General features: G+C 39.2%; 2 protein-coding genes across 6 annotated transcripts; both read right to left on the bottom strand.

Moving 5' to 3' along the window:
• Positions 1 to 755: 755 nt before the first annotated feature.
• tmem87b (transmembrane protein 87B) lies at positions 756 to 10,235 on the bottom strand. 5 transcript variants are annotated; one of them, XM_031302467.2, is made up of 20 exons: positions 10,000 to 10,235; positions 9,107 to 9,167; positions 8,924 to 9,015; positions 8,694 to 8,828; positions 8,541 to 8,594; positions 8,166 to 8,307; positions 7,792 to 7,853; positions 7,237 to 7,420; positions 7,037 to 7,136; positions 6,845 to 6,938; positions 6,345 to 6,416; positions 5,335 to 5,443; positions 5,108 to 5,166; positions 4,915 to 5,018; positions 4,749 to 4,819; positions 4,573 to 4,643; positions 4,329 to 4,381; positions 4,193 to 4,223; positions 3,116 to 3,338; positions 756 to 2,406 (listed from the first exon to the last, which is right to left on the bottom strand). In XM_031302467.2, exons 1-19 carry the CDS (start codon positions 10,147 to 10,149, stop codon positions 3,297 to 3,299), a joined length of 1,686 nt encoding a protein of 561 aa, XP_031158327.1. In that variant the 5' UTR covers positions 10,150 to 10,235; the 3' UTR covers positions 756 to 2,406; positions 3,116 to 3,296. The 5 variants fall into 5 exon arrangements, with proteins under 5 accessions (XP_031158327.1, XP_031158337.1, XP_031158321.1 ...); XM_031302477.2 differs by having other exon boundaries at positions 4,573 to 4,640; XM_031302461.2 differs by lacking the exon at positions 6,345 to 6,416 and adding an exon at positions 6,005 to 6,076.
• A 192-nt stretch (positions 10,236 to 10,427) lies between these two features.
• Positions 10,428 to 25,017, bottom strand: mertka (c-mer proto-oncogene tyrosine kinase a). The gene is made up of 19 exons (XM_031302452.2): positions 24,725 to 25,017; positions 23,527 to 23,842; positions 23,343 to 23,443; positions 23,090 to 23,260; positions 19,604 to 19,690; positions 19,370 to 19,485; positions 19,100 to 19,289; positions 18,197 to 18,342; positions 16,234 to 16,369; positions 15,147 to 15,300; positions 14,420 to 14,508; positions 14,211 to 14,306; positions 13,996 to 14,076; positions 13,809 to 13,901; positions 13,589 to 13,707; positions 13,381 to 13,490; positions 13,119 to 13,278; positions 12,298 to 12,434; positions 10,428 to 11,731 (listed from the first exon to the last, which is right to left on the bottom strand). Exons 1-19 carry the CDS (start codon positions 24,810 to 24,812, stop codon positions 11,269 to 11,271), a joined length of 2,853 nt encoding a protein of 950 aa, XP_031158312.2. The 5' UTR covers positions 24,813 to 25,017; the 3' UTR covers positions 10,428 to 11,268.
• Positions 25,018 to 25,449: the final 432 nt, after the last annotated feature.

Here is a 25,449-nt window from a genome sequence, read left to right as displayed (position 1 = left end):
AAGAAATCTAGAAATATGAGGGTATGGGAAAGCAGAAGGAAGTTCCCTTTGCTTTTGTCTCTGACTTTGAAGTGGCCTATAATCTGCCATTACAGGCCATTGAATAATGACACTTTTTTGTTTAAGACAAATATCATACTGTTTGATTCTGTCTTATTATCAGTTTAGAGAGAAAGCATATATGATGGATCTTATATGATGTTTTTTAATGGTGATTTCATAATTATATAGTTGCAGTTGAGGTATTTGGGCTCTTAATGTTTGGTATTTTAGAACTAAATACCATGATGGTCCATGAGGGATAATAGTCTCACTTTAAAATGGCACTTTCATTTCAAGGGTTTAACCAGTTTGTTCTCCAAAAAACAACTTGACTTGTGTCATGTGACTTGTGTCATGTCAACATGACACAAGGTTGTTTGTGAATTTTTGATGTTGTTTCAGCCCTCTTGGTCACAAGCCTATTAAAGGCTAATGGCTTGAGAGAAAACTCAGGGTTTATATTTTTTAGCAAGTGGGCTTCATTCACAATCTCCTCTCAGTATTTGTCTCTGTGTTTCATTAACATAATTTTCCTCACAATAGCCCATTCATTCAACAGTTTCTTCCCTTATTTCCTCTTGAATCTGGTGTTTGCAAAACAGCTTTAAGAAGAAACAGATTTCAACTAATGTAGCAAAATCACAACTATAGTAAAATATGCGTTTTTATTGCCAAATTAATACTGAAAATCATAGACCAGGAAACAAACATTCTTCTGTGTTTGATTATTATTTAATCTGAGTGTACACACTTCCTGAGAAGGAAGAGAGAAGAAAATTGCTGGTATGAAAAGTTCAAGCCCAGTTCTTCATGACAAAAAACATAAAAAGACAAGTCATATTATCCAGACACCTCTCCACCTGTGGAATTATGAAATAACAGGAATCAGCCAAAACCCATCTGTACAAATAATCGAGGTCTGCAGGTGTCTGCAGTTTTATATAACAGGACAGCTTGCCATTATAAGCACAATTATTCAAGGTTTCCAACCAATAAAAAAAAACCAGAACAGTGCCATTATAAACCCAACTGATCAACTTTTGCTTATGCGAACCACATAACTTATCTAATGTGTCATAATATGGAATGGCCTAGACAGACAAATCAAGAACATTTACTCAAGACAACACACAAAGATGACAACAGCATTCCAACTCCACAACTCCACTGACAAAAACACCAGGGTGGCCATTTTCAGAAAAAATATTAAGACTTATTTAACAGAACATTCATGTTATTAAGGTGTCTGTAAAAACCACAATATTTTTTTTTATCAGCAAAGAAAGCAAACAATGAAAAAGCAATAAGAAGTTTGCCATTTGTCTGATACATTGTGAGATTGTTTGGACTTCAATGTAATAAAAAGAATGGAAGCACACATTGTAAACACACTTGAGAGTAAACATAGGTGAACACACTCTTTAACTTATAAGTACACTTGAAACAAATAAATAATGAAATGATTTAACTCCATATTAACATAAATATTGCTCATTGTCAGAAGACACAAAACCTGCCCACCCACCCACACACACACATACAGTACAGCAGATCTAAACCATGACTGCAAACGCCCAATTGTACACTTCTGAACCCAGTTACATTTAAATTCAAATTGCACAAACCACTTGTTTGTGCTTCATCCCCCTCACACTCTTTCACACACCAATACTGAGGATGCCGGACTCATGAAAGACACTTTCATACACATTATTCTAAATTAACTGAACAGTTTAGGCCTCATACAAGAACTACATGTAGGCACAGCTTTGATCTTCAAGGTGCATAAGAGCAAATGTCCTATTCAAAGTCAACATGTTTCATTTTTTTTTTTCTCCTCTCAGATTTTAATGTTGGCAAACAGAAAAAAAGAGAAGTATGCCTCAGTCACATCCAAAACATGTTTACCAAACTTCAACATTATGTATTTATATAAAGAAAGATCCAGTTTGAAGTGAATTAATAAACACATGGAAGTAAAATTCTGTCTCTCTTTGGGCTGCAAAATTAGCTTTGATAAATCATTCTTGGTGTTAATTACTGAGAAAAAGGGCCTTTTAATTATTTTCCCATCATAAATAAGAATCCTATTTTATCACAACCAACCAATAACATCTAGATATCTGCAAAAAAAACACTTAAAATATATTTGAGAGTGTGTTCATGCATGAGGCCCACTGTTCTTAATTCTCTGATAACATAAAAGTCACATGAACATAACAGACATAAATACAGCACTTGAAGGAAACATTCTCTTTGGAAAGAAAGGCTCAAAACTGGTCATAATCAGGGAAATAGTGAACCAGTTGGTTAGTGAAAAGACAGTTTTCCTCTGGTAGAGTCCTTTGCTCTTTGCGAAGTTAAAGCAGCCATATTATGCTCATTTTCAGGTTCATAATTGTATTTTAAGGTTGTACCAGAATAGGTTTACATGGTTTAATTTTCAAAAAACACCATATTTGTGTTGTACTGCACCGCTCTCTCTCACTGCTGCAGATCCTCTTTTCAGCTGGTCTCTGTTTTAGCTACAGAGTGAGACCTCTTTTCTTCTTCTTCTGTACTATCTTTGATTGCACTGCACATGCCCAGTAGCTCAGATGTAGATCATGTCAGCTAGCTAGCTCCATAGACAGTAAAAGAAAGGCTGTTTCTACAACTTCGGTCAGTTACAAGGCAGGATTAGCTGGGAGACTTCTAAATGAGGGCGCACATGTAAGTAGTTCTTTTGTAGATTATGGTGAACTTGTGTGTGTTGTAGCAGTGCTTTGCTACTGAGAACGAGGTAGCATGCTAGCGTTAGCATGCTAGCGTTAGCATTAGCGTTAGCATGCTAACGCTACGAGCTAATGGTTGCGGTTAGCCTGCTCGTTTCGTCTTGTGACATCACAAGCCGTGCCGATTTTGAACAGCTCACCCAGAGACTGAAGGCAGGACACGTTCAGAAACCGTATCTCACTCTAAACAGCATGGATGGATTTTTTTCAAAGTTTGTATGTGTGTGGAAGCACCAGAGACATAACATAACACCCCAAATCCCAGAAAAAGTGATTTTTTCATAATATGGGCACTTTAAGGAAATGAGCAGAGCTTCCTCTAAATTGTGGCCTGCATCCACCTGTAAAGTAGATGCTGTATGGGAAGATCCTCTGAAAAACTAAATGGCACTCCACCACCCGACTGGAAATCCTGGAGAAAACCCTGCAGCAGAGTCAGGGATAGTTGTGTTCTCCCTCCATGTTTGGAAATGTGTTGCCTCACTCCAGCTTTGACATCTCATATCTGGTTGTCATGATTTCCTGTGAAATAATATGCAAATATAAACTAAATATTTTTGTCCAGGCATATTAAGTTTTCATTTTCAGACAGAAACCCCCCCCCTAAAACCAATGTTACTGCATTTTATTATTCAGACACAATGTATCGTTCACTAGGCCTCACCCCCAAAGTTACTGTTGCAAGCTTTCCATTTTAGCAGTGCACATATGCAGTCCACAATAACAATACTAACAATCTTAGTCATTTTCTAAACAATGGGTCCTTAATTTCAGACAGAGGTAGATTTAAGCAGGCTTCTAAATTCTAACCAGCGACCGCTGATTTTGCCTCAACTTTGGCAGATTTTATCAGCTGTAGCTAGCTAGCTAGCTTGTTTCTAGTTCTCATGAGCACACCCCGCTGTGACATAGCGTGGTACTATAGCACTACGATACATCACTGCTGCCCAGGGTGTGGAAAAAGCATGTTGTCACCACTAGTTGGCAGGGCAAGCTAAATTGTTTGACAGGCCTGCTGTGCCTAGTTACAGTTGCTAAACTATGATTGAACAATCCCTGTCTGGGGGCGGGGTTAAGCAAACATTCAGTTAGTGTATGCTTGATTTCAATGTAGGCATGAACACAAAATGTGCCTGAAAGACCCAAAAATTCATAGAGCCTGTCACTGTGTCTTGAAGTCGGTCCTTATATGGCCATTAATACAGCAACTCCAAAATGAGTCACTAACATTATCAAGCAAGGCTTTCTCTCTTATACCTTTTATTTGGACAAAGTTACTCATCTCCACATATCTAGACCAACTGTCTCTGGTCAAATAAATAAGGTGCATGAAGCCTGTAATTATATCTATTTATAGATTATAAAGTAATTCATACCTCATCTGAGTCAAGCAGGACTGGTAGAGCTCTGCAGTGACAGACAGGACCAAAGAAACTGTTAGAATCACACATGCCTTGTATGAAAACACCTTGCTGGATTAATAGATTATAATAATTTTGATAGGATGCTTACACATCAGCAAGAGAGCTAGGAATGTTATCCTCCACCCACTTCAAGTCTTCCTCCTGGATAAGTGGAAAAAAGAGAATGAAAAAAAAAAGTAAATACTGCCATCTGGTGAAACATGTGACACTGCACTTCCTAAACTTGGGACAGCTACGCTTAACATAGATGCTTATTTTTTCAATAAACCACACTGAATTAAACTAATCAATACACAAATATTCCAATTCAAGTGTGCAGTTGTGTTACTGACTGGGTTTATTTCTGCAGGCTTCACTGTGCCATTTGTCTCGTGTTTAGACGCTCTCAACTTTATGCCATCTGCTGTGAAGAACAAACACATGGGAAAGAAAAATAAATAACGCTATTAGAAACTCCAAATGTTTAGTGTTCTGGGTAAAAAGTAACGCTCCCATGATGTTACTGTACCAATGTTTGTAGAGGCGAACTCCTCAATCTCCTCATCGTCAGAGTCATCAATGAGAGGTGTGAAAGCGTACCTGTGGACATGTAATCCAAGTGATTAACAAAGCACAGAATAAAGTGCCCAATTCAGATCATGTTGGTGATTAAACAGACCTAATGTACTACTTGCCTCTGGTTGTTTGCAGACGGTCTCCATAAAAACATTATGACGAACAGAATGGCGGAGAACAAGAACCTCCAGAAAGCATCTTCCACCCACAGCTCAATCCAATCCTTTACACAATAACAGGTCCAATTATCAATCAAATGAAACTGTATACTTTTTTACACCACTACTGATGAACGTGCCAAACAATACCCACAGACTGGCATTCTGCTAGCCGGAATTTCTTTGCTATCCAACCCATGAAAATGATGGAAGCTGAGGGAGAGAGGGACAAGGTTAGAAACACAACTTTTAGTCTGTTCTGTGTATATTGGGACTTCTGTTTTCACAGGTTTTATATGGATGAAAATACAAATAACTAGAAATCATGAGTGCTGGCACAGAGCATAGTGTTATGATTGCAAGTGTAGTTGCACCACTTACCAATGACGGCAAATATTAGTGTGTTTGTGAAGTGCCTGTAGAGAGACAACTTGACAGGGTTTCTCCTCAGCTTCAGAGTCTTGATGGTTTGTGCCAGGCTGACAAAGATGTTAGTGGCAGTCAAGGCAAACATGTGGTAGACGTTACATAGAAACCATATTACAAATGACCTCTACATACCAGTATATACTAACTCTTTTCTCTAGACACTGAGTCACATATAAATAAAACAAACAAAGTGGCCCCTTCACTTACCCACTTGCCACTCAGTTATTTAACAGGAGAACCTGTACAGGTTGGTTGGGCATGCAAATCAATCACTTCTGTCAATTCAGACCAAGACTGTCGATCAATGGAAACAGCCAAATGTAATTGATTGTGCAAAAAAAAGAAGCAGTGAGAATGGAGGATTTTATGAGCAGTTAAATCATCAAGCAGAAAAAAAATAGTTAATAAAATAGTAAAACAATTCAGTGGAGGATGAATGAATAATGCAGGGCTGTATGTCTCTCTCTGCCAACTTGTACATTAGATGCTCTTTCACAGCTAATGATCATCTGGGAAAGGAAGTTGCAAATAAACATCTCCTGGTCCAACTGGGCTCATGTAAAGGAGGTGAGGAGCAGAGGGAAACCACACAGGGAAAGGTTGTGGGTGCACAAAAGGATATCCACCAGCATAGAGAGGAGTCAAGCAGAGCCAGGGGAATGTTGGCCAGCAGGGTCAAGTCAGAGTCTTTCGCCTAGAAGGGAGAAGAGCAGGACCAGAGGGCACAAGGAAGAGGAGAAATCATAGACAGGATGGAAGATAAAAAGGCAACATGGCCGGTAAAATATAGAACCATTCACCAAAGTGCAAAGAAGAAAATACCAAATCATCCAACCCAAAAGGCAAGAAAACTCAAAATCGCTTGGGCTCAATTAATAAACAAATACATGCACATTGTTATTATATGAGGGTATAATAACGATTGATTATTGGTGCTGCTGAGGAGTACACTGGAAGGATATGAACCAGATGGCGCAGGAGTCGAGCACGGCCAGAACAATTGCTGTAATGAGAGCGGGGCCATTGTCTCGACCCTTGATTTTTGGCCCACCAACAAATTAAGAAAATACACAAACTGTGATGTCAGGTTTTACTTCAAAACACAATCTGACAACAAACCAGAACTTTAACACTGCACTGCTAATTCTTAGTTGTTTTTTTTTCATATCAGGTTATAAACAATCAAGCAGTGATGAAACAATGAGTCAACTCGTTGATTATCAGATACCTTATCAAGTTCAGTGTTGGTCATTTGTCATTTGCCAACTAAGACGCAGGTTAGAATTTCTCATTATTGAGGATTTGCTTGCTGATTCAAATTGGTGTTAATATCTTTGGGTTTTTATGACTGTTGGTCAGATTGAATATGCAATTTAAGTTTTTACTTCTAGCATCTGTTATTGATGACTTTTGTATAGACTGATCTCAATTTCCATTTACTTTTTTTATAATCAAAACTCACCCCAGTAATCCTCAGGACACCTTCAATGCTAGCAAAGGCAAAGTAGAGGATGCCGAGCCCCACAACTCTGTGCATTACTTGCCCTAGTCGAGGCCTAAAATGATAGAAACAAAGAAAATAAAAAGCTGATTGCTTGATTTTGTTTGTACAATCGTTTTAGGGATCCGTGTGTTCAAATACATGTTGACATACTTTATAATGCCATAACCAAGGCTGACGATGATGACGAGCAATCGAGCCAAAGTCCTCTTGAGGGCAGAGACCAGCTCGGCAAAGATCAGCAAGCCTGGAGCTGAAGGCAACAGTGACAGGGGAAAAAAAAATTACATTTACAAAACCAAACATCTTACTATCTCACATGAAACATGTAATGATCATCTGTAGACACTTACAAGCAGAGCCGACAGCGTTGGTGTTTTCATATTCGGCACAGAAAACAGCCTTCTCCACCATACCGAGAAATATGACCCCTGCAATCCAGAACTGGATCCTCAGCAGATCCTTCCAGTAGCATGCTGCCCAGATAAACCACAGCAGGGCGTACAGGATGTACACTATGCACATCACCATGTAGAACTACAAACAGAGTGACGGATTAGTCTATAAAACACACATGGGAGCAATATGAACTATTCATTCAGTGACTTGCTGAGGTTTGGAGTCAAATGTTGCTGTTGTATTTATGACATGTAATTCACTCAAATCCTTAGGGTGGATTGTGCTGGGCTGACCAGAGCTACAACTGTATGTTTTATTGTGGTTTAGGCACACTGTCCCTTTAGAACAGTGGACAAATCTTCTGACTCTGCTGTGTCATTGTTACTAACATGCCAAACCAAAAAACACAACCCTCCATTTGAGCCAGGAAAGAATGATGGGCACATAATATTAGTGTACATATATTTACAGATGTTTTAATATACAGATGTTTTAAGTCATCTACTTACAATCATGAGAGGCCATTCTGTTATAGAAATGTAACCATGGCTGCCTTTCATCACCACATTAACTGGAAAAACAAAATCCAGACATTAGACAAATGTTTCCCAACACATTAAGAATTGGTTTCTGGTGGTGAAAAGTTTTGAAATCTGACACTTTGGTGTCGGAGCAAAACAGCTTCGCATTTATGAGCCAGCTCCTGATTAGGGAAGTCATTTCTGCACATGAATGCAGCCCCGACCAATCCATGCTTTCAACTACATATCCATGCAGAGTAAAAAATAATACATTTAACGTTGTGTTAACGTTCCTCTATGCCAGTCACACAATAAATTAGTTGCTTATGATGATGTAATTATGTGTTTAAAAAAAATCTTACCTGTTAAATTCCAGTTGGCATCTTGTTTATTAGACTCAATCTTTACAACTAGCAGGTAAGGCCCATCCTTCCAGGTGGTGGCTATGACGTTCAGGGTGTTGCTATCATACTCCTCGGTAATCCATTTGGTGTCATTTTCAACCTGAATACAAAAGTCATGCATTTTTATCACTTTAAAAAAAATAAGTTTGTAATACTTAGTATGTGGAAACCATTTAAAAAAAACAATGCACTAAACACTTGTATAGTTAAATACACTGAATACTGGCCAATTATGTTTATTCTGTTACATTCCTGGAAGATTTTTCTTAAATCTTTGCTTACTTTAACTTACACTTTTCTATTAAAATCAAATAGCATTTAATGTTTTCTTACAGGCACTTCACCCTGAACAGGTGGACTGACTGGACGTGGATCCGCCTTGGCTTTCTGAAAAAAAACACAGACAGTTACCAGATGCTGAGAGATAATAAATGGCATGGTGTGAAGTGTATGACTATGCTGAGGAGAGCAATGTAACAAACTTACTTTGAGCACTGGAAAGGAGTGCAGTTTACTGTTACATGTTATGGGACTGTATTTGTGTTCAATGTACTCTCCTTGTCCGAGGGGATTCGGATCCAGGCCCTCCCCACGATTAAGAGGTGTTCTTTCATACATTTCCTACAACCAATGACAGTCACCTTTCAGCATTTAAAAACAATCAAGTCTATAAAGACTGAGTGATAATTAGTATGACATGAAGCTTCTATACTTACTTCAATATTGTTATATTCATTGTGACAGGGGTAGTATTTTAAAAACCAGTGAATAGAGAAGTTCACCTCCTCAGGACAGCCAAAAGACACAACTAAAAGATAAAGACACACGTGATGATAAACACAAGGGACAAAAAATGGGGCACATTTTGTGATAGGTCATGAGCACACTTCATGTCTTACCTTTCAATTCAATGTTGGTGTCTTTATACATTGATTTCCTTAACAGTAGTGGCCTTGAGGTCTGCAGGGTAGATAAATAAAGTTTGAGAGCTGTTAATGCAACAAAGGATTATTTTTCCTTTTTGATCCATATAACTAGTTTGAACCGTAGGTTTCAACTGATTCATCAAAAGACCTGTGTCAGGTGAATCAGGAACTTCAATATTGTCCATAGGTGTGAACGTGTCTGCAACAGACTGGTGACCTCTCCAGGTTACACCTTGCCTCTTAGCACACCTGATACTGCAATTAGATATAGAGATGGAGACAACAACGGAGGGAATCTGAAACTTCTCAATAGTTAAATTATTGATCAAGGCTTTCTAGTTCTCCTTGGCCTAAGTCTGGCAACTGTGCCTTAATATTAATAAAGTAGCCTATTTGAATGCAATTCAAATTCACTTCCAGGGTGTTTTCATGTAGCTATATAACAATGATGTGTTGGGGGTTGGCGATAAAGGACCCAAAATAAAGATATAGCTATAGCACTGGTTCTCTCGGGAACTCAGCTAAGTAGCAAAGAGTCTTTGAACAGCTGTCTAAATTAAGCTGAAGCCAGCTAACGTTTGTTAGCCAACGGCTAACCTTAAAGTGCATTCCAGCCATTCTCCACAAGGCGAATGCTAATTCGCTAACATACTCTGCTCTTTCGGTACGCACATTTTATCCAAATCGGTTTAGGATATCAAGTCGCAGTCAATAGTGGTTAACGCGATACCATTCATGCAGGACAGATTACACGACTGTCTCCACACTCATAGCTGACAGCGAGCAAGCATAACAAGGCTAGCTAATGTAGCTAACGTTAGCTAACCGGTGCTGTAGTTATCCAGGGTTTCCGATAAGATACTCACGTTTACAATGGCAATTTTCCAAACCCCTGTCTCTGGTGCTGCAACAACCGCATTTATGGTACTGAGTAAAACCACACAAAGGACTGCCCATGGGTAGAAAACTCCTGTGGTCGGACAGCTCCACGTCCTCATCATGACAGCAGCGGCCATGTCGATGTGGGAGTGAACAACACTTCCCTGCAGGAAGAGCGCCGTGAGCTAGCTACCCACCGGAGGAGGACTCTCGACTCTGACGTTTATGCGTGGAGTTTGAATGTTGTTTTTTATTACAAAAGAACATGCGGACATTCCATATTACATTCATGCGACATGCCGGCTAGATTCTCAGATTTACTGTCAGCCATTGATTGTTTCATCACTGAAAAAACAAAAGCACACATGAAAGTGCGGGTTTACATTGCAGAGAAGGGTGAACTTTTTTTCTCCTATCAACTTCCATAACCTTAACTAAAGTATTTTTTACACGAATACAGTTTAAGTGCTGGGATTTACCTGAATATTTCCATTTTGTGACAGTTTTACTCCACTCACCATTTCAGAGACATGGTGCTTTTGACTAGAAATATAGCCTACTACTATGATACTAGTAGCCTACATATATTTAAGATCTAGCATACCATACATACTTTGCATTACACACGTGCATGTATTTCATTAGTGATTCTCAATAGTGATCCATGCAATTCCAATGAAGCACCTTGCTATAACAATACAAAACAATTTACAGCATCTACACTTGGATTTCTATGTCCAGAGTGTATGCCGCCTGGGCCAGGCACTTTCGAGTATGGTCCTAGTTTTTAGTTTAGTCTCTAGGTGAGATTTTATATTTAAACTTCAATATTTTAGTGCAGTTATTTTGAAAGAATATTTTTCCATTGTTGTAGCCTCTACTTTTTAAATGTATCTTCTTTTTAATCTATGAATCATGTATTTATTTTTTACAGTATAAGATCACTTTACAAATGTTCTGTACATTTCTATATTTACATTGCAACACAAAATTCAATACAGTAAACAATTTCACAGTTCAGTGTATCTTAAGCTTATGGAACATGTGCATTAACATATTTGACATTGACACAGACAACATTCTAACACTGACATGCAGGCTGGCCATGTAAAGCATAAACTGCTTGCATAAACATACTAAAGGAAGTCCACATCAGGAAATGTCAAGGTGCTCCCAGTGCAACAAGGCATACTGTTTAGTACTGATGAACCACAGTGACAGTTTTATTTCAGTTTTGATCTGCTCGGTACCAATCTTTACAGAAGTAAAGAAGTGTCACTTGAGCTGTGATTCACAGCCGTCAGATCAGTACCCATGTCTTCATTAGCTTGACTTAAAGCATCACTTGATAAAAGAGGAGTGCGCACTGCAGGAGATCTCAGGGAAGGATCAGAGGAGATCACCACCACATAACGATCGTCGTCCTCCTCATCCTCATCCTCATCCTCCAGGCTCCCATGAATGTCCGCAGTAACTACTGAATTTTCTGCTGCCTGATGACTGCAGGAAGGTGACGAGTTGAACACAGGATGTTCTGTAGGTGCCAGTGTTTCTCCATCATGGTCCTCTTCAGGAAAGCTGGTGTTAATATAGATGATATCTTCCTTGCTGAAAGACTCTGGGAGCTTTTCTGTGAGCTTCTCCAACATTTCTCTCAGTTGGGGAAAGAAAGGTCGGTCCAGCGGATCGGCCCTCCAGCAGTTGTACATGATCTCATACCTACAGTAGATGTGGGTAAATAAAGGACATATATATATATATATATATATTTTTTTTTTTAACTTGATACTTTTTTGGGATGCAGCTAACAAACTGGAGAGATTCATTTCAGTAAAACCTCAACTTTGAAAAACCCATTTGCAAGTTGTATATTCAGTTTCTACTTTCAGAGTGGTAGTGGTGAGCAAAGCAGTCCAGTTTTAAAGGTTTTCTATGACTAATGTTGTTTGCTGGACTGGATGTAAGCCAAAATAAGGAGAAGTGAAAACAGTATGTACTGTACATCAGTATTTCAAGCGCAAAACAACTTCTATGCGCTCAAGTTTAGCATGTAGTGTACCGTAAACTTTGCTGCAACCGAAAGAAAATAAGAGAGGACTACATATCAAGTTGTACAGTGGAACTTAAGATCCGACCCATGCAAGTGACAGCATTTTAACCACAAATGAAAGTGTCTGTGAAAAGCTTGCATTATATATTTTTAAGTTAAGTCTATCTTGACTCTGAAATGGTCACCTCCAACACAATCAAAGTCAACATTTGTGTAAAGAAGAGACAACACTCACAGCTCATCTAAACAGTCTCCTGGCTGCTTCAGCCTCTGTCCTTCAAGAAGGTAGTCATAAATTTCATGGTTCTGGATCCCGGGGTATGGTGTCATGCCTCGTGTAGCGATCTCCCACATGGTGACACCAAATGCCCACTGCATGACACAAATTATTAACTTTAGATGATATGCCATCATGTGAAAAACATGTTTTCCCTGCTATGTAGAAATACTATTAATATCCTACCTAGAGTAACCCTTACTCTTAAAATGTGCTGACTTGAAAGTGTGCGGACAATTATCTAAAAAGGATCATCTATTTTTGTATTTTCAGTCCACTACAAAATTGTGTGAATTTTATATGTATTCAGCCTCTCTTTTCTTTTCCAGTTATCATTTCCAGTTTTCATTGTTATGTTACATTATGGGGGATAAACATATATTTCCCCCATTCAGCTTCATGAAATCTGCCTTTTTGCCAACAACACAAAAGATGGCTTTTGTTTTTCATCTGACACTTCAGGAAATTGGATTTCAATCTCCAATGTATGTAATGTAATGTATTTAGACTTCTAGCAGGGAAAAATTGCAAAAGAAGGTAACAATTGTATTCTCAATTACCACACACTGATTAATAAAAAAATTTATCACACCATTAAAAGGAAGACTGACTGCTCTGTGTAGATCTCACACAAATCATTTTGAAATGTATGTGTTCAACAGAAAGTAGGGAGTGAAACAGAGAGTGTAGATGAGGGGTCAGTTCTTATTTTAGTGACAGTACAGTATTAGGGGTGACTGTTGTTACTGGGAGAGACATGAGCAGATGGAATTACTTACCACATCACTCTTTACAGTAAAAACTCTATCTGCCAGACTCTCTACTGCAATCCATTTTACAGGCATTTTGGCTATTCTGCCCTGCCTGTAATAATCTCCGCTGTAGATCTTCTTAGATAACCCAAAGTCTGCTACACACACTGTCATGTCATCACGCAGCCTGTAAGACAAATGAGAAATGGACTTGAGAATAAACTGGAACAGAAAATCACATAAACTCCCTAAAGAAGCAAACTGACATTTTGTATCTGCAACAACCTACATGCAGTTGCGAGCCGCCAAGTCACGATGCAGAAAGTTACGACCACTAAGATACTCCATACCCAAAGCAATGTCAACCATGAACTTCAGGAGTGTCTGAGTGGGTAAGAACTGTGTAAAAAAACAGACACACAACACAATTATACGTTTAGTCTAATTATCATACATTATATGAGCTGGAGTATATTTCTGTTTGGCTGAAATCTTACCATTGGACTGTCTCCCAGGCGTGAGCGCAGCAGGAAGCTATGAAGATCTCCGTATTTCATGAATGGCAGGATGACCATGGGCTTGGGAAAATGTCCTGCGCCTACTTCCAAGCACACACCTAAAGAGGACAAGTCAATACAGAGAAATAATGTCAGGATGTGTGGAGCAGGGAACAAAGTAGTGGGGTTCTACTTTGAAGAGGTAATGCATTACTCGTACCAAGCAGTTTGATGACATTAAGGTGGTTGAAATCTTTCATGCAGGCTGCCTCATTCAGGAACTCTTCAATCTCCCTTTGAGAGAAGCTATCCACTGTTTGAAGAAAAAGAGGAAAATGATCTGCCATTTCTACTTGTTTTACAGTTTATGGATGACCAAAGGATGTCTTTTAGTAATAGAAGCTTACGTTTCATTGTCTTCACAGCAACTTTTTCTGATGTTCCGTCTGGTTGTCGTAAATGTCCCTCCACCACGGAGCCAAATTCACCTGATTGAATAAAATCATAAATACGTCAAACTCTGCACTGTATGTGTTATTATCTGTATTAATCTAGGTAGAATCATGTGGATATGAATGTTTTCTATAGTTATGCATTTCTCAAAATGAAACTGCTCACTCACCTTCTCCAAGAATCTTTCCTATGGAGAGCAGGTTCCTCATGACCATCATGTCCTGAAGTTTGGCCTGGAGTTCATCACTAACACCAAGGTTCCCAACTGTAGACAGGGCCCACTCAAGTTATTGTGCATCTAAAACTGTGCTTTTAGCAGGACAACATAACTGTCTGCATATATGTTAATTTTCCACGGAAATATATTCAAGAACATACGTGTGATTCCTATGGCTGATCTGTTGTAGGATCTCTCGGGTTTGTACTGCACAAAAGGCTGCAGCTTTTCTACACCTCCAAACACCCGCCTGCAGGGGGAGACAGGGAAAAAGAAAAAAACAGGGAATGCTGAACAATGCGTTAATTCTCTCACTCAACGTTATTACAGCTCAGTAATCATGCACACACAGGCTGATATTCAACTACAGAGGTGATCGTAGTAAGGAAACCCTGTCAGTTGTTGCTTTCCTGACTTTCAGGTCATTACTGATTTTCTATCTGAGCAGCAGCCTGTGACACATTCCTATCCATATCCTGAGTGTCAACTGGCAAGACTGAGTCACAGACTTCCTAATAATGAATTCTGGAGAATGAACAGCTGGTTGTTGTCCATCTTTCCAGCTGCACAGTTATTACAGGACTCAGGTGCACACAATGGTGATTTAGAGGAAGCAAAGGCAGTTTATTAACAGAGTCCGGAAGAGTTCAGTTTCTCAAGTCCTACTACAGTGTGCCACTGAAGAAAGATTACTTAACACTGCCCAGGCGCCAAAACAAAATGAACAACATCAAATATGTTATGTTGTTAAAGTAAAGATGAACCAATGCAGACAAATGGGTCACAAATACAGTGATCCGTAGCAACTTCAAAGATAAGACAATCTAACTTGGAGCAAGGTTGGTAAAAATGAACGTGAATGTGTTTGCACAGAAGGTGAAAGCATACCCAAACCAAGAGTCAGAAGTCCAGTTGTGTACACAGATACCCCCCCAGAGGATAATCAGCAGAAGAATGAAGAGACACACCACGACCAGCACAACAACATAGACAGAGTCTGGACCCATGGTGTCAGGGCCGGATGATGGGGACACCACTGACTCTGAGATAGGAAGAAGAAATTATCAAAGTTTAGAAGAAAAAAACTTTCAGCGAATGGGATATCGTAAATCCAATATTCAGGATTAGATTTCTGAATTATATTACTGTTGACAATGGGGTGTTTCAGCATTGTAGCACTGTTATATAAACTCATATTAGTGTATTGTTTTCCCCCAAAATTATAATTATAGCAAAATGTCCATAGATAAATTGGTTTAATGAGAATCAAAAGGATATGTGATTGATCCTAATGTGTTACTGCCAGCAATTTCAGTCTTTAGTATTTTCTGCCATTACTGTTATTATTATTAAATTACACCTTTAAAACAATTAACTAGTATCCAAACTATATCTTTGAAAATGTCCAAGATAATCCTGCCTTATCAAGTTGTGGCCATTCTATCTAGACTAAAGCTTAAACTTAAACAACCATGTACTGGCTCTGTGAAGCGTAGGCCTGGTAGGCACAGCGTTGCTTTGAGTTAAATGCTAAAATCATCTTGTTAACATACTCATAATGACAATATTAGCATGCAAGCAACATTTGCTTATTAGCACTAAACGCTAAGTACAGCTGAGGCTGATGGGAACGTTGTCAGTTGTGCTGGTATTTACTGGTACAAGGTGACATTTTGAACTGATAAAAGGTCAGGGAGTCAAAGTTATTACAATTCATTCCCAGAGCACCATGAGTGTGTGTATCAAATTTCATGCCAATTCATCCTAAACTTTCAATCTAGACCAAAGTAGTTGACTGATGGAGAGACATTGCCATCCCCAGAGCCACGCTGCTAAATACTGTATAAAGCCTTAATAGGCACTGCATCTATTCATAGGGCAGTAATATTGTTCTAGTATAGTACAATACATCTGAACTATGTTGGCCAGATTATAAAGTTAACAGATGATGAGATAAATCAATAGAGCAGCTTACTGTCCTCTGGCACAAACAGCCAGACTCGTGGGCTGACCATGCCGCTCCCTGCCTGTGTGCATGCAGCCACCTCCACACTGTAGGTTGTGTTGAATTCCTGCACATTTACAAAGGCCACGGTGGTGTCACTGTGGATCTGAAAAAACACAGCATAATAACAATAAATTGGATTGTGCCTAGTGTTATAATTAGATTCCTCTTAAAACCATATTTTCCGGTTAATCATTATCTTTGTGGACTTGTTGTCAGGAAAACCCACTGTCGGTCACACGCTGACCAGAGTTATAAGGTAAGTCATTAAACTGAAAGAGGATTCTCCATGAGAATAGATCATATTTTAGGGACACTGGTGGAGCAGCATGCTAAGGAACATTGTGTACATTTGTGCGACATCTCAAATCCAGGTCAACAACTTTGCTACATGTGATGACCTTTCTCTTCTCAAGTCTCCTCATTCTGCTTTTCATTTCCACTTAGTGCACAATAACAAACAAGAAATGCAATTTAAAAAGTCCCTTTAACAAGCAGTATGAAACCTTTGTGTTAAATACCACAGAACTGTATACTGGGAATTATCATATATAACTAAACTCTCTACAAAAAAGGGAAGGAGACCAACTTTCTAGATAAGCTCATGTGCTGCAATGGTAGGGAACATGTGACAGACGCAGCGCTGTATTTCACAACACCACACGATGGGGTTTCTCAGTTTTACCAATGTGCTGACTGTCAGACTGGGAACGCTGAGCCCATGATTACTGGTCTATCATGTCTGTGGCATCAAACAGAGGGAAACGTGTGGCTAAATGTTCTTACAACAGCAAATTGTCAACAAATTTTGGAAATCAACCTCAGATCAGATGGCTACAACTTCTACCATAAAACACACACAATTGTGAGCAAGTAATAGTAGCTATTTATTGCTCTAATTTAAAGATGGTATATCTGAACTATTTTTTAGGTTTTAGGGGCGGGTGGGACTGAGGATTTAACAAGTTGTATTTGTGCACATTTCCAGTCACTGCTACTATTACAAAGCCTTTGTGTAATGATGACATCACCAACTGACTGGACAACACATAAGGATATTTTGGCCTATAGTACATATACTTGTTGTATTCATATTCCATTCACTCTGTGATGACTCAAAGCCACGTGCTGAACAAAGAAAAAAACTGATTTCTAGTTTTCACACCACCAGCTTCCTTTAACTACAACACAGACAGGAAGGCCGGGAAATACACCATTGTACCAGAGAGCACTTACGCAGTAACAGAAACATGACTATGCACAAACAGCATCATGGAATAATGCACCGGACAATTGATGTATACAAAAGGAATTGGTATTAAAATAAACTGTGCTATTTCTTAGAGAGTGTATCTTAAAAAAGGCAGTTCTCGTAAATGACTTTCTCTGCCTTGTTGATTTTTAAGAGGAGTGGAAAAGCAGAGATAATAGAGAAGCTGACCGCTGATTCAGTAGGCAGGACAAAGGGAGGATCTCACATTCCCAATATGCATTCTTTTCATATTTGTCATACATGAGACATTGTTATCAGAAAAGTTAAAAAAAACATCAGCTTTCACAAAAGAAGATCCAAGATAACACCATGAACATGAGTATGTTATTATATTACAAAATGTATAGAGGAGAATATGCACTGTACGTAAAGCATTGTAGGCACACTTATATTTTAATGTCTGTACTGTACATATACATATGAAGACAATGTGGCACTTGGGGAATAACTTAACAGTGGAAATGCAACACTTGCTATCTGATTTAAGCAATAGTTTGACATTTTGAGAAATATACTTATTCACTTTCTTGCAGAGAGCTAGATGATAAGTTTGATACGAGTGGTATCAAACTTCTTATCTAACTTTCAGCAAATAAGCATTATTTAAACATTATTCACAAAAGGAAAAATCTTTAATTACCGTGTTGTCGGCAAGCTCACCTTGTTCTCTTGTGTGCCATGTCTGACAATAACATCATAACCACGCAGGATGCCATTTATCTTATCATCTGGGGGAGCTTTCCACCTGATAACCAGCCAAGACTCATTCAGCTGTGCTGTGACATTTCGGGGATAAACTGATGGCACTGAGAGTGTAAAAAGAAATGGGAACAGAGGGATAAAGACATTTCAAGAGAGGTAAAACAAATCAAGACTTTATATAAAATGCCAAAAATGGAAAAGCGAAAGTAAGACTGCCCCCTTATTGAAATCTTTGATTACAGTTTGGTATGTGGTCACTTCCTGGCACAGCATACTGTATCAAGTCTTTCAACTAAAATATCCCCTGCGGTGGCTTTAGGAAGGAAATTGAAAGCAGCTCCACCCAGTAAGAACTTTGTGTTTTTTCAGTGAGAACACTCCTATTTCCTATATGACCCTTCAGGAAAATAACAGAGATTTTGGATAAGACATTTTTTCTGATGGGGATTTGCCACAAGCAGAGCAGGTACTTGTGCAACTTCCGTAAATTCCAGTTATTACATGCTGCTACTGCAAGGAGGCTTACATTGTGCACGTTTTGGATGGGAAAGTAGTAGGCTAATTATATAGTGCTCTGTTCCTGAAACCTAAAAAGGACTCTGCTATAATGAGAAGGAGGCAGGAGCATAACACAGATGTTCTTTTTAATAAACAAGGTGGTTTTTAAAGCAAATAAAGTCTCAGCCTTGTAAATTCAAACAGCCAGAAACATGTGTATGTGCTGGGATGAATTCAATTACATTTTGGATCGTTTCCCTGTGTTGCAGCTACATATTGCACCCCAAATCTGCTGGTGTATCACAAACTGGCAACAAAATTCAAACTGTCAGTTGTTCCGAAGTTCCTTAAATACTCACACACCTCCCTCTGTGGTGTTGCTCTGGATCCACATGGTGACAGGAGAGGCTCCCACCTCATTGCTGCAGGAAACACTCATGTTGTACCACGTCATAGCCTGCAGCCCGGGGACTATGCACTGGAAAGGCGGCACTGTGACGTTGATGAACCTGGTGGTCATCACCTCCCCTTTCCTCTGACTCACCTCTTTAACCTTAGATGGAACAAAGAACATGTAAGGATCAATCTGAAGACATTAAGCGGTAGCACTGTTTGTACAGATGTGGGACTTACCCTGATATGGCATTTAGTTATTGGAGAAAAACCATCATGTCCGGGGCTCCAGCTCAACATCAACTTATTGGACTGCCTCTCCATCACAGTAAAATTAGACACAGGGCCGGGAAGTACTACAAAACACCATAAAAGAAAACCTTATTAACTCACTCACATAGAGGCAGATGGTCAGCTTGCAGAGCATGAAAACCTCTTGGAATGTCTAACAGCCCCCAAAAGACCCAGTTTTACCTTTGATGTTGATATTTGCTTCTCTGGAGGTGGTGACACCCTTCGCGTTATAAGCTTCGCAGCTGAACTGAGTGTACTTGTGCACACCTGCAAATGACACATTTGAGAGGACAATGTAGCACTTCAATGCTGTATGAATTCAAAACAACCAATCCTCAAGGTCAAGATAGAGCTGAATATTTTGATAATGGTGTGACTTCAATACTGTGGACAAACCTGAAGTACAAACCAGCCAGACATGTTCTGATCAGGTTCTTCGTTTGGACTAACTAACTTATTTCTCTCTTTGCCAAAGAGGCCAATCTGGGGCAAAAGTGCCAGGTCAGGCTCAATAGAGAAGCGCGACTGAAACTGATATGAAAAGAACACGTGGGGTGACTCACTCCTTTATTATACCTCAAACATTTACACAGTAGCACCTCATGCAGTTAGCTCAAATTGAGCCTCTCCAGTGTGATGTACTGTGGTAACAATGCTTGTGCTGGGTCTCTTTTCCTGGTCGCACAATTCCTGTCTTTCAACAGCCCCAGATCTGCATTCTGTTAGAATAGGACTGGGACAGCTGCTACATAATGTCCCTTTTGTGCTCCATTTTCCAGTATCTCTATCTCGGAAACCTTTCCACAAAGATAATCACAGACCAGCCTGTGAGAGATGACTGGAACCATCTTGGGATGTTTTGTTTACATTCTGCAGAATGTCACGTCCGCTTTAGTTTTCCTTCGTCTACTCTTGAGCATCAGGGTAAAGAGAGCTTCACTTTTCATACAAACACTGACTACAGTGCGTCTGTTTGCACAAAGATAGAGCCTTACTTAAAATAGATTGGATTGAATCATTAATTTTAAGTTAACTTCACATCATTCTCAGAGCTTCGATGAGTGTAACATGGAAGCATGTGTTTGCATGTATTTAGCAGTGTTTCCAAAATAATGTGCTAATATATGACAACAGAGGAGTGGATTACGCCGCAGGAGCGGTTTTCATAAATTGATTCTGCCAATATCTACGGTAGAGTGTCAATCATATCAGCTAATGGCTCATTTAAGACACTAATTCTTTTTAAGTCATATCATTTTCTGAAAAAAGAAATGAATAAAGGTCAAGCAGTTGCAGTTCTGCTTTCACTGTACTTGACGAGTAAATCAAAAACAAAAGCAACAACACTGTAATAAAAATAGAAGGGTTGGCAACTCAAATAGAAAACCTTACAAATTATGGAGGGAAGCTCTCCAGCTGTCTGTTATTTTCATATTCATAGTCGGGCAACAAATATAGCCGAACGACTCTATCAGATTACAACTAAGCCTACCACTTTTACTCTTGATTACTGTACATTCGTTCTGTGTTCTTTGTGTTTTCAAAGCTGAGGTGCCAAACCTGTGTCCACCTGCTGTCCTGAGACAGATTAAATAATGTTATGTGGATAATAAGGCTTTCATTAACCCAAATTATTTCCCCATCAATTTCACAATCTTTTTAAGAAGGTATACATAATGCCGTGATTTCAAGCAATATAAATGGACAAATAAATGGAATGTGCAAGCTGATAACTTTCTTAAAATAAAATTAACAATCACGCACGCACCACTTCACACAACAAAAGCACTCTGATAATATCATGGGATCCAAGCTGTAGTGGAAAAAGGGGCCCTTGACTTATAATATGCATGAGGTGCAGCAGAGTGTGTTTACACTGTTTTTGTTGTGCCAATATTTGGTCCTGCACAGATCTCTAGTAGCCTGCAGTCTGCCAGCCTCTGTTTCCAGCCCCTCCCTGCAGGGTAGTGGGCCATCCCGTGAATGAGGTCTTTGTCCCCGGAGCCAACCCCCGAACAGACTCCCTGTGCTGCCCCCCATCCCCTTTCTGCCCAGGCCCTTGCACACGCTGGACCAAAGCACAGCTTTAAACCTTTAACCCCTCAGCTTCTGGCTGTATCGCTACTCACTGGCTACAGCAGGAATGCTTAGCCTGTGGTGAGATGAAAATGAAGGGTTAGAGCATACAGAGCTCAAAGGTTATGCTTCTAATAACACATGTTTGCTTTCAAGAAGAGGGCAGCTGAGGCCATAAAGGGAGAGTCCACGTTGAAAGACTGCTATATGGTCATCTAACATGAAATTAAAACTCAAACCTGAACTGATCTTATTACAGTCTTGACTTTTATATTCAGTATATTCAGGAAAAATAATCAAGTTTATATGGTACACACTTTAATGTAGAGCTCGAAATAATTAGTTGATTAATCGATTAGTTAGTCAATTTATCTGGAACAATCTGTAAAAATGCCAAACATTCACTGGTTTCAGCTTTACAAATTTGAATATTTGTTGGTTGTGTTATTCTTATATGTTAATAAACTAAATATATTTGGGTTTTGGACTGTTGATCAGACAAAGCAAGGGATTTGAAAGTGTCAACTGGGCTTTGGAAAATTGTGATGGGCATTTCTTAACTATTTTCTGACATTTTATAGAATAAACACTAAAAACAATTGTTATATTTGCAGCCATATTTTAAACAACAGTTCGTAATGCTGGTAATATGCTTATTTGCCGAAACTTAGATGAGAAGTTTATATACCACTCGTATCAAACTTCTCATCTAGCTCTCTGCAAGAAAGTGAATAAGTATATTTCTCAAAATGTCAAACTATTGCTTTACTCAGATAGCAAGTGTTGCATTTCCACTGTTAAATTATTCCCCAAGTGTCACATTGTCTTCAGTATACAGCTAGCAGGGCAGCATTACAAAAAGCACTGACCATGCGTGAATGACCGCTATTAACCATTTGGTAGTGCAACAGGAGGCCCCAGTGACACTGACTGTGATGATAAATCTCATCGCAGTAAGCAGGGTACAGATGGTGAGGCAGCAGAGACGAGGCAGAATAGAAACCACCAAACAAAGTGATGCAAGCTGACTAAGACCTACTTCACGCTTTGTCACCATTATCAGAGAGCCAAATGTCCCTTTATCTCTGCTGATGAATGTTTCCACATACAATCACAGAAGAAATGTAACCAATGTGATACTAATTAACTGGTTCGATAAGCTGTAGCATGTGTGTTCCTTCTAACTACTTTTACAACTTTTTATACAAGCCAGAAGTTCATCTAGTAAAAGCAAGTTTAAAAAAAACAAACAAAAAAAAAACACACACATAAATAAAGCTTGATCAAAAAGCACTTTCAAGGATTTGACGCAGATGAAACAGACTTTGAAGGAGTAGTTTTACTTTCTACCAGAGGAAATGACTTCTTCAGCTCCTTTAGCTCAATTCAGACTGATAAGTAAACAAAGTATGAATCTATGTTAGCACATATTCAGCTTCTTTCTTTCTGATTCAAGGTGTCATTCAGAATAATGTGTAAGGAGAACAGCAAGAAAGAGGAGGAAAGGAGTATAGCGGTTGTAAGTAGATCACAGTGAAACACATATCCTCTGTATGTGTGAGAAAGAGGGAGAGAGAGACTGTGTCTCACCTGCCACGGAGTAGCTGCTGGAAGAGTTATGAAAGTCACCATCAGGTTCTCCATCACGGAGCCAGCGGATTTGAACAGGGTCTGGAGGTCCTACCGCCTCACATGACAGCGTGAAAGGTGTGTTTCTTGTTACGTTCCTGTCCTCTGGTTGATAGAGAAATGTCGGCAGACCTAATAGAAAGAATAAAGATGTGTCATGAAAAATGTGGACACCCCAAGAAGCAGCCAATTCTGGCACCATGTTGAAACTCACCTTCCACCATGATGGTGATTGGCTGAGACTGAACCATTGTGTTGCTGATATTCAGTCTGCAGCGATACTCCCCAGCATCCACTCGCTGCACACGCATAATACTGTAAGACAGTACAAAAGGACATTTGTCAATCTGTGTAATTAGCCCATCACACTATGTTTCACCTCCATGTGTGCTACATACCTGACAGTGGAGAGGAGAGTTATGACCCCGTCTGTGATGGTCTGGAGATCATTGATCACCACCTGTATGTTTCCCGCCAGGTCCTGGCCGTCCTTCACCCAGAGGATGGTGGGCTCCAGCCTGGCATCGGGGATGTCGATGGAGCAGTTGAATTTGGCCTCATGGCCCTCTGACAGCTGGATGGAGCCTATGGTGGGCTTGAAGTGCAGCCGTCGGAGCTGATCCGGGCTCAGATAAACCCTTGAAACACGGACAGGTGTCACAAGAGGCTCAGAGGTCCTGGTGGGACGGTCGAACCGGCCCCGGGAATGCTGAGCTATTTACAGAGGGAGATGTTAGATCATCGCAATGCTGTATCTGTTGAGGTCTGACATGATAAGCATCAAAGATTTAAAATCCCAAGTGACAAAACTGTGCTTGTCTTTACATCAAAAATATTCACCATAAAGTAGCATTCAAAAATCCTGAGTGTGTGACAGATTTAGGGCTGCAACTAATTCTTATTTTCGTATTTGATTTATCAGTCTATTATCATCCAACAGCTCAAAACTCAATGCTATTCTAATAAAGATGACATACAACAGAAAAAAACTGAATATAAGGAACTTGAACTTCTTTGTGCCCACAAATGACTTAAAAGATAAATAGATTATCAAAACTGATACATTTTCTGTGATTGCTAATTAATCATCTAATCGTTTTAGCACTATCAGTTTTTATTGTAAAAGAAAAATGTAGATGTGACTTTATAATTCAATGTATCTTTCTAAAAAGGAATGGTTAGTGAAAATTAATAAAAATACAGTTTGATCCACTGAATGTTTACAAATGCTTTTCAGCATGCTCTTTACCGAATGAGTATTTTGAAGTGTTTTTACTGTCAACATTCCAGTCCACAACCGAGTAAGCCACAGTTGTTTTTATACTATAATTAAAATAGAATTTATAAGAAATACGTTTAGTGATACGAAACAAACTCCGGTCTCTGCTACGTTTTAGAGTGTTTTTCTGTAAACATGTAGCGTTTAGGAAATGCGGCGGATAAAAAGCTATTTAAGAGCAGGCTGTTTACTATTCCAGCTGCAGAGAAGAGATGGTCCCTGTTGCACATTAGATCAAGTTAAGCCTAAAATTCCACTTTGAGGGGCATGATGTTAGTGCAGGAAAACACAAACCTCCAAGAAAATAAACAACTCACCGCTGACCGGACTCCCCACCACAATAATGGCTATAGTCGTTGTAGAGAGAAAAACTCCAAACCAGCCTGGAGTTGACTTCTTTGCCATGACCAGTGTGAGCTCTGCACTGCTGCTTTCTGTCCCACAACAGGCTGAGTAAAAATGTCGTTTGTTTTTTTTTTTATTCTAAACGGATTGTGCCTGACCGGACCCTTTAACTACGACAATAACCAACATCCAGAGTGGTCCCTACGCAGCTCGTGTAAAAGTTGTTGACCCGAGATCACATTCAGCTGGAGAAAAAAAAAAGTTAACTTTTCTCCACGTCACAGGAGGGATCCCTCAAAGGCGGGACTGAGTGGAAATGCGCCGAAATACTCAAAAGAACCAAAATACTGCAGAGAAACATAAAGTGAATATAGCTACACACTTCACAATTTTACATGAGTTTATTACATAGGCTATATTTAAATTTTTCCTGCTATAACTTTTTTCTTATATCTTTTATTTTATTAGGACAGAATCATATTACTCTATCTTTCTAACAAGTATTATGCACATGTGGCCTATATAGCTACATATAGGCCTACTATAACGGTAGGGGATCTATTTTATTTTCAATATCTCAAAAACCCTTTGACATAAAACAAAACCCTCGATGGCATATTAAGTTGTCTGCCCAAATACTCCACCATGTGGTCAACTAATGCTTTTCATATCAACCATGGCTAGACACTAATTTAAA

Source organism: Sander lucioperca, chromosome 15, assembly GCF_008315115.2.
Source record: "Sander lucioperca isolate FBNREF2018 chromosome 15, SLUC_FBN_1.2, whole genome shotgun sequence".
NCBI classification, from domain to species: domain Eukaryota; kingdom Metazoa; phylum Chordata; class Actinopteri; order Perciformes; family Percidae; genus Sander; species Sander lucioperca.
This window is presented reverse-complemented; position numbering and strand designations above follow the sequence as displayed.